This window comes from Monopterus albus, unplaced genomic scaffold (assembly GCF_001952655.1).
Source record: "Monopterus albus unplaced genomic scaffold, M_albus_1.0 scaffold30.1, whole genome shotgun sequence".
In the NCBI taxonomy this organism is placed as follows: Eukaryota; Metazoa; Chordata; class Actinopteri; order Synbranchiformes; family Synbranchidae; genus Monopterus; species Monopterus albus.
This window is the reverse complement of record NW_018127910.1, coordinates 683090-692567: the sequence shown is the minus strand read 5'-3', so window position 1 is coordinate 692567 and position 9478 is coordinate 683090. Positions and strand designations below refer to the sequence as shown.

General features: G+C 37.5%; 2 protein-coding genes across 2 annotated transcripts in view; both read left to right on the top strand.

The window, feature by feature from the left end:
• The window catches only part of chn1 (chimerin 1), an 8290-nt gene extending 6720 nt beyond the window's left edge, over nt 1–1570 (top strand). The window contains exon 7 of the mRNA XM_020596406.1: nt 761–1570. Coding sequence (XP_020452062.1) covers nt 761–932 — 172 coding nt within the window. The 3' untranslated portion in view covers nt 933–1570. The remainder of the gene's footprint in view (nt 1–760) is intronic.
• A 4546-nt stretch (nt 1571–6116) lies between these two features.
• LOC109958073 (acetylcholine receptor subunit alpha) overlaps nt 6117–9478 on the top strand; it is a 7280-nt gene continuing 3918 nt past the window's right edge. Inside the window, 6 exon segments of the mRNA XM_020596415.1 lie at nt 6117–6168; nt 7077–7219; nt 7303–7347; nt 8359–8468; nt 8930–9125; nt 9386–9468. Of these exon segments, the coding sequence (XP_020452071.1) occupies nt 6117–6168; nt 7077–7219; nt 7303–7347; nt 8359–8468; nt 8930–9125; nt 9386–9468 (629 nt within the window).

The following is a 9478-nucleotide window of genomic DNA, read 5'->3' as shown; positions in this document are numbered from 1 at the left end:
GGCTACTTTCTCTATTTGCTGAAAGGATGGTAGTTTAAATGTTTTGTGTACATCATTTATCAGTGTCTCACAACAGTTCCTATCTTCACTATATTCTGCATCTTAATAGACAGCAGAAATAGTGACAGTGACAGCTCTTAGTTCAAAAACAAAGAATTTCTATTTTTAATAACTGGATGCATCACTTTGAAAATTTCTAATTGTACTTCTCCTGTGGATACATAGTATCCTTTGGATACTATGAGAAGGTTATTATGTTGACATAAGCCCTTTTCAGACATGGGCTAGAACTAGACATTACACAGAGGAGCTGCTGGGTCAGTCGGCCCGGACTTTAAACGGACTTCACTCTGCAAGATCCCCAGTACAAAGTCCGCATATTGTCCAAGTAAGCTGAAGTGAACCCATATGAGAATACAGCAGCTTATAAACATAGACCTAGCCTGGAGTTCATGTGTGAAAATGGCAACACCGTATTATGGTTTAAACTGGAGAAGGCTATCTGAAAATCATTGCACACTTTTTCCTAAATTATTTGTACAATAGTGTTACATTACTTTGAGATAATATGGGGAAGGTGTTAAAGTAGTCTTAGTCAATGGAAATGTCAAAAAAAAAAAAAAAAGTAGTTATTGCTGGAGAGGGTCTTCTTTTTAACAAACATAATGTTCAGACCCCTCCCCTCACCAGAATGCTTTGCATGAAAACACTTTCATTTCCAGAAGCTTTGTATGATTATAACTTTAACTCATATTTTCAGGGTGACACAAAATGAGAAATTCAACCTGATGAACGCAGAGAACCTCGCCATTGTGTTTGGGCCCACCCTCATGCGTGCACCAAACACGGACGCCATAACAGCACTCAATGACATCCGCTACCAGAGACAGGTGGTGGAGGTGCTCATTAAAAATGAAGATGTGCTCTTCTAAACATACAGTAGATCAGAACTTTTAAAGCACAGCTGTCTAATCATTCTTTTGTGCAAGGACTTGACTGTTTGTATTACGTTGACTGATGCATTTTTACATGCCCTGTGTATGGACTAGTGCTGACCTAGCATCTGTCCTCCCTTGTACTGGGTTTGGGTGGTGAACCTTAACCTTGTACATATTTTATCTCCCCATTTTTGTCGGGGGATTTTCAGAAGCTGTCAGACCTGCATGTGGTGCAAGGTCTTTTTTTTTTTAAGTTGTAGTTGTAACCTAGCATGTTTTAAAAATCGTGTAGCTGTGATTTTGCTTTTATCCATTTTGTCTGTAGTCCACATTCCCAGCTACTGGCTGTGCAGTTATTTTGTGAAACTTTGTGTAGCTGATGTAAAAATAAGTAAGAAGTCATTTTTATGATGTATATTTTTTATCTCCTAAGCTGTTTTTATGTAGCCTGCTGTTCTATAGTTGAATGAACAAATCCTGTTAGTGTGTACGCACTGGTGTATTTTCCTGAGCTTAACATTTTTATTGTGTTTGTGAATTAAATTTTTTTTAATGTAATGTTTTTATACAACTTGCATGATTACATTAATTTATTAAACCTTACTCTGAGACAATACGTTCATAATGAGTCATGTGAATTGCAATAATAAAAACATAAATAGTTTGCTAAACCTGCGTTCATTATTTTTACAGCCCTCTGGAGACAGTAGAAACAAGCTCTCATGTCTGAGCGACCCACCTGAGAATTGAATCCATTTCTCACCTTGTTTTGTCTCTGTTTTTGGTCTCCACCACCTCCTGAGTAAAATGTGAAAATCTATAGTGGCTAAATACTTCACCGCATTTACCAGCTAGTCACTAGTGTCTTTTGTTTGTTCTTTTGTGTTAGACAAGTTATTGGTTTATCAGAGTTTTGAGCAGTGAGAATGAACCAAAAAGGTAAAGCTGCAATTAAACAACAAAAATTAGCTAAAAAAAATGCTACAAAGCTCCATAGGGCTGAGTCCTGCAGAGTAGGGTGATAATTCTCAGTAGGTGCTTCATAATCTATTGTTAATTTAAACACATTAATTAAATCAGCTTTATTTCATTTATTTAATGTCCACATTTTAAAGTTAGTTAAACAATAGTCATATACAAACAGGTTCTGTCCAGAGATGGTGATGTATGGAGTGATGCAGATGTAATGCTGCCTCTGAAATCAGCTAATTTCATTAAGGTCTGGTCCTGTGTCTTCTTGCTCCTCTTTAAATATTTTATATTTGTTTTATTGTCAGCAAATCACATGACAGACCACACCCAATACTGAAATGACTTCACTAGCAAATATTGATTGTGTAGCCAGTTATAGTTTATTAAACTGCACCACTGACCTCTATTGTTGGTTAAAACACATAAATGCAATGTGTGACATGTTTCCATCATTACGATGAGCTTAGGCAATGTAGTTTATTTTGAGTTAGTCCCTTACTGCTTCCATAAACTTTTACTAGAGCACCAAATTTGTATTAGCACAGTAATAATTTCCAGCTAATTCACTACTTATTCCTTTTTGAATAACATTTCCAGTAAGCATTAGTGGCCAGCTATTGTAAGAAATGAATGCCCTTATTTTAAAATAAAACTACATATATGTAACTCATCTCTAAAGATTTCTGTCTTTAATAGGAGCTATGGGCACAGAAAACATAAAAACACATTGTTGGTTTTGGCCATTTTATGGAATTTGTTGACTATGTAGATATAGTAATATATCATTAAACAAAGAATAATAAAAAAAATTAACGGTGCTGTCAAAAACTGATATAAACAACTTTTTTTTTTTGAGGCTCCAAGATGCCCCTAGCAGACGGGACTGACGGTCCTTTCATTCTGCATATTCAGAAGGACAGGATATGCCTAAAAGCTGTGAGTTACATGTCTGTATATACAACACATCAGTCACACTGATTCAGACTGAGATTAAAAGTAAACCCACAGTACCTTAGGCAACACCACTCTTGCACTAAACAATGTCACATAAAATTTGTGTGTTTTGGGTTTTAATTACCCCCAGGTTATGCCTTTCCAAGCAATTTCCACAAACCAGCCATGCACAACCATTGGTGGCTTATTACATGATCACTGCGCTACACTGTTTAGGTTCAAGAAACCAATTTAAGTTGTTTGGATGGTGGTTTTATTTCACATTTGTTTTTAAATGATATTTTTCTGTTGACACAATATAAATTTTGATGTAGCCACAGTTTTTCTTTCCTTCATTGTCTGTAGCTTCACGTTCCGCTGTTCCCTGCTTTTAGGATTTTGTGCCACAGTTGTCCCCACAAAGCATCTCAAAAGTAATCACTGCTTTACATTTAATCACTTGGTTTTTTTGTGACCACATCACACTGAGTTAACCTAAGCTGTATTCAGATTCGTCTCTGGTGATTGTGTGATAAAATTGGATTTTCATCCAACCGTTTAGCCTCCCCTCTGCCAATATCAGCCATTTTAAATATATCATATCTTCATCTACATTAGCCATTGACTGTGAAAGGAGGTAAACCACACAAATAAAACTATCAGACTTTCTACCTCTGTCAGTTGCTGTGATAATATCACGCTGGAATAATGTCTGCCAAATGAGTTGTGTGGTGGATGTGCCTTATTCACAGTAATGAGACTAAATTTGAAAGGCTCTGATCCATGAGATAACTGACCTTTCTCTGTTGACTGAATGGTATTGCTTCTCTCCCTACGGAAGGCTGACCTGAAAACATTTTGAAATGTTGAGATATAAAGTGATATTCAGTTCACCCATGTGAAAATATGGGTCTGTTTAATTGCCTACTGTGAATTGCTGCCACTGATATTTCACACATCAGCAAAACTCACTGAAGACTCATAAACCTTATCATAAAAAATATCTAGTTTGAAAAGTTTAAAAATCATTATTATTTGTTATATAGTTTTTGTTTTTAGCTTTCTGTACTTAGATTTTTTTCAAAAGCTAACTTATGAAGTGTACTTACTGGTGATTTTGTCTATACTTGCATCTTAGCAAACCAGCAGAAATAACCTACTTATATAATTAATGAATATTTATAATAGCCTGCAATACAACTATAACATTTAAGGGGTGAGAATAATGAAAAAGTAGGATTTTCTCATTCATGGAGTGATACTAATGCTGTCCAGTGTTGGATGTTTCTAGATTTATGTTAGAATATCATTTAAATCATATTTCTCTGCACACATTCTAATTTCTTTAACAAAAGCTCTAATTCTGTTCGTGGTTTCGTGAAGCTGTAAACATATGGTATGTTGTCCAGTTTTCATCCTGCACTTTCAGTTAGGTCTCCTCTAGAGGGTGGAAATGCAGTGTGAGACTTCAGAGTGTTGTAATTAACACTGGACAGTGCACCAGAGGTGGTTTTGTCTGTGATGAGGTCGACCAAGCAGATACAGCGATGGCTTTGGTGTTACATGACAGACTTGGTGAAACGCAAATTGCTGTTTACATGGTGTGAATTCAGGTGGCCTGAGTGATCGCAAAGAGAGGGACGAGTTGAGACAAATCTCTTTTAATTCAGACGTTGCCAAAATGGCCATTTGTCCTTAAGTGAGATGAATGAGGCTTGTGGTTGAGTGACTGGCTGATTGAACGGATTGGGGATGTGAGGAAATTGAGTTGCTCGGCCCATCACGGGCCCCACAGGGAGGGTAGAGCAGAGCAAAGATGGGGGATGTAGGTGTAACACCGGGCCTCCAGAAAGCACAGAGCTGTTTGAAAATACCATGAGAGAAATCCACACTGAAATGCTACTAAGACAGAACTGCATGACCAAACAGTTGAGATTTTCTGGTAACTTTGTTCCTACATAAACATTTATTAAATGGATTTTAACACATGTAGCTGTCAAGAAATATACATGTAAGTGTATGACTCCTTGTGGGCACCCATAAACATTGTGAATAACAATATAGCAAAACAGTTGTAACAATAGAAAATCTGTTTACACAGGAGAGTTATAATTGCTCATAAACACTTGACATTAATAGACATATAATGTCTTTATAGCTTCTTGAAATTAAATTATACTGTGTAATAAAATTTTTATGTTTGTATAGTGCACACGTGTGCACACACACACAAAAGCAAAAACCAACAAAAAATGTAATAATCAAATAAAAATATTACAGAAGCAGACTAACCCTTTTCCAAATAAATAGAACAAAATCAAAGTACTGCTAGATAAAGTATACTTTCCTGCTCCCATATCTTATTCGATCCATTCCTATAAATTAAATGTATTTCATACTACTGGACTTAATTATAATTCAAATGTTTAGGAAACATTCAGAAAAATACCTGCACAAACATCTCGTATACAGTGCTCTTTCTCAAATGTCAAGAAATTGGTCAATCTTTTCCATTAACTCTAATCAGCCAGTAATGTTGTCTGGTTGTGTTGCACAGGCATGCTAGCTGGGTTCTACTGTGTTTTACTAAGTGCCACTGGCATGCCATACTGTTACGACTTATCAAATAAAGTCTGAAGTGTTGTCAACTATTACCTCTTCTAGGTTATCCCAACAACTTCATCACTCAAAATGAGAGCATGTTGGACAAAGCAACCTCACAACAAGGTCCAGTTTCTGGAGCTTTCAATCGGATCTTCCTCAGAGAAAATAGGTTATTAGTTGGTTAGTGTGGAATTGTACATGTTAAATGTTCCATTTTCCCCCTGAATACACACACAAATAACTACTATTAGGTTAAAAATGAACTTCACAGAGCTTTATTGTTTAATTCTAGTAAAGATCCAAAGCTTTAAGATTATACCAAAAATGATCCATCAAACTATGCAATTTTTTTCCCCACAAAACATCGTGATACACTAATACTGATACTGTATGTTTATTATTCAATGTGGAAACATATTTTAAATGGATAAAAATTATTATATTGACCTATACATTCTCATTTCAAGGCAGCAGAAATATTAAACACTGATCCAAAAACAAAAAGTCTGCAAGTATGCCTAGTGTTTTTACACCTTGGGGTTGTGTGTGGCCAAGTTTGCAATGGGGCATTTCAGTGGCAGATTACTCTGGCATGTTGATCTTATGGCAGATGAAAAAGAATGTGGCCCTCTCAAATTACAAGCATTGGTAACTAGGTGCTCACATCCTATGTCAGACAATAGCATTGAGGCTGCCAGTGGGGGAGCCTGGAGGTTGTACAGTAAGTCCATCGCTAGCACTGAAAGACTGTTTTAGGTGGGCCGAACCTTTTTGATTCTCAGTTAGTCAGTGGGCAACATGCTGAATCTGGATCTTAGTTCTGGATGCCTGGGTTTATTGGCAAGAATGAACACTGTATTTTTCATTTTACATCTAATCATTTTACCAGGTAAGAGCTTATTTAAAACATATGAACAGATTTATAGAAAATGTGCTCTTTACCTGTGGACAGGTGCCTTTCTGCTAGTTTCTGTGCTTATACCATAATAAACGTTAAAAAAAAGTTAGAGTTTAAAAAGAATGTAGCAAACCTTTTCTTTTAATTACTGTGGGTTTAATGGCTGCTCTCAGGTCAGTCTATGCTCGTCCAATTCAACCAACAAAACTATGAGTACATTTAAATGTTGTGCAAACTGCCTCTTTGATTGACAAGGGCATGTGTAGTGTTTTTCATTTTGCTTTTCAACCTTTTATGTGTCTGACACCACTTCAAGTCACCTGCATAATTATTATCATGGATTCCTTAGTTTAATGAGTTTAAAATCATTCAACCATTTAAATAACATGTTGCTGTAAAATGGCTTTTGTCTGAAGGTCAGCTGAAAAATGAAAGGGGATCTTAAATAGCACAGCATAAGATTATCTCTATGAATGGCCCTTACAGGGGTGTCATCACATGTTTAAATGCAGCACTGCCAAATTAAGACCCAAGATCATAAACAATGAGTATACACAAACACATATATAGTACCTGTACAGTGTGTACGTGTTATATAAATGTTTTTCAGCAAACACAAGAGGCATCTTGTGGAATTAAGAGTCACATATAGCCTCCAAAAGAGTCATTTCACACTCTGAATGTTTCCATTGTAAGTGACCTTTATCATTAGCCCGTCTTATTTGCGTTAGGTGCTGCCTGGGCCTCCTCTGATGAGACACGTCTGCTTAAAACTCTCTTCACTGGTTACAACAAGATCGTCCGTCCTGTTACTCACTTCAAGGATCCAGTGGTTGTTACTGTGGGCCTTCAACTCATCCAGCTCATTAGTGTGGTGAGGTCTCATGTCACGCACTATCACACCATTCTTATTATGATTCACTGTCATCAACTGTCTAAATACATCTGGATCCACAGGATGAGGTCAACCAGATCGTCAGCAGCAATGTGCGACTGAAACAGGTTTGAGTCATCTGTTGATTTGTTTGTTTATTTATTTATTTTTTGTGATTTCATTACAGAAAGAAACTAGACATGGTGTCATATTGTAGAGAGGTTTGATTGATGTATTAATTCAAATAGATAAGATAAAGATGGGCCGACACAGTGGTTAGCGCTGTCTGTCTCTAAGTGTCAGCCCTGTGATAGACTGGTGACCTGTCCAGGGTGTTCCCCTCCTCTTGCCCAGTGTCAGCTGAGAGTTGGCTGCAGCTCCATAGCAAACCTCTTCAGGATAAGCAGTATAGATCATGGATGGATGGAAGAAAGAGATGGGCCAAAATATATAATCATCCTTATAAAATGTGAAAAAGTAAATCCAAATGCCATAACGTTCAGTAAGAATTTGCAAATATTTTATCTAGGAAACCACTGACATTACACTTTTTAAATGAAACAAAAAAGTTACCTTGACAAATGAAAAATGTAGGCAAAGCTCAGGACTGATCAAAATAATGAGCATGCTTTTGCAGCATCCATGTTGCACAGATATGTTTGCATAAACAGAGCTGAGTCAGAAAGCGACAGATTACAGATTTGTACAGCACTGATTTAGTGGTTTCCAGTTTAGCTCTGTATTACCAGTGTTGCTTTGTATGGATTAGGAGTTTTGTTACATAGAGAGATGTGTAAAAGCACAAAGACCTCTTCAAAAATATTAACATATACTGTAAAACAAAAATCAGTATGTGGAGTAACCCACAAGTTATGAGTCTTCTGTGGCCTTGAACTACTGGCTGATGACTTAAGCAAACGTGGTAGGATTTTGAGATAACCCCTTTAAAGTACAAATATACTTGTACTATACTATAAATGTAAACTTTCTTTAAGAGGTTTATCTCTGTTTTGAAAAATGAACATCATCACCTTCACGATACTTTCTGCTCTTATTTGCCTTTTTCACAAAACAGTAACAATGGTTGTCATTACCGAAGAGTTTTCAGTTGTTCTGAGTGTCCTTGTTTGTTTTTTCAGCAATGGAAAGACGTGAACCTGCAATGGAACCCAGAGGATTACGGTGGCATCACAAGGATCAGAGTTCCCTCAACTGACATTTGGCGACCTGATTTGGTCCTTTACAACAAGTATATCATCAAGCTATAGTTGATCCCTGTCATGTCCCTTTTTTTCTAAACTCCTTTTTTCATTACAACAAGCTTTATGTGACCTTAAGCATCCAGACCTCTAGAAACAATCAACACACCTGTCAGTCATGTCTTACATTACACTTTCCTATACTTTAGTGAGCAGTGTGTGAAAGCTCCGGTTTCATCAGGCTAAATCTGGCCTCTGTATTGCAGCTGCATCCCCACCCCCCACCCCAACTCCCCCACCTTCCTCACACCATATGCTACATCTGACACACTGCTGTTTTTCCCTGACAACCAGGTCCACTGCCACAACAACTTGTGCCGAGCTGAGCGCTGGTTGGCTGGGTTATGCGACAGCAGCAGTGACCCATCCTCAGGCACTGATGTCCCCCTGTGTTCACATTTAACTTATTATCTACCATGCTGATGCTGCCCGTGTTTGTCTGTGCCCACAGCGCAGATGGTGACTTTGCCATTGTTCATGAGACCAAAGTGCTGCTGGAGTACACTGGAATGATCACGTGGAAGCCACCTGCCATCTTCAAGAGCTACTGTGAAATCATTGTGCTTCATTTCCCCTTTGACCTCCAAAACTGCAGTATGAAGCTGGGTACCTGGACATATGATGGGAACCTGGTCGTTGTCAATCCTGTAAATCCATTCAGAAATAGTTTTACATTATGTGTTTAGCACTTTACACAATCAGAATCAGCTTTATTGGCCAAGTATGTTTAAACACACAAGAAATTTGATTCCTGTCTCAGAGGCTTACATACAGATTAGTGCAAGTCAAAGTGCTTTGTGGGTGCTAGACTAATAATATAAACAGTAAAACAACTGGAGACTAATGCAGGTAAAATAGAAACTATAGAAATTAAAGAATTACCCTGTGCATTGCATCTCTTGACCAGGACAGTGACCGCCCCGATCTGAGTCACTTTATGGAAAGTGGAGAGTGGGTGATGAAGGATTTCCGTGGCTGGAAGCACAGGGTGTACTATTCC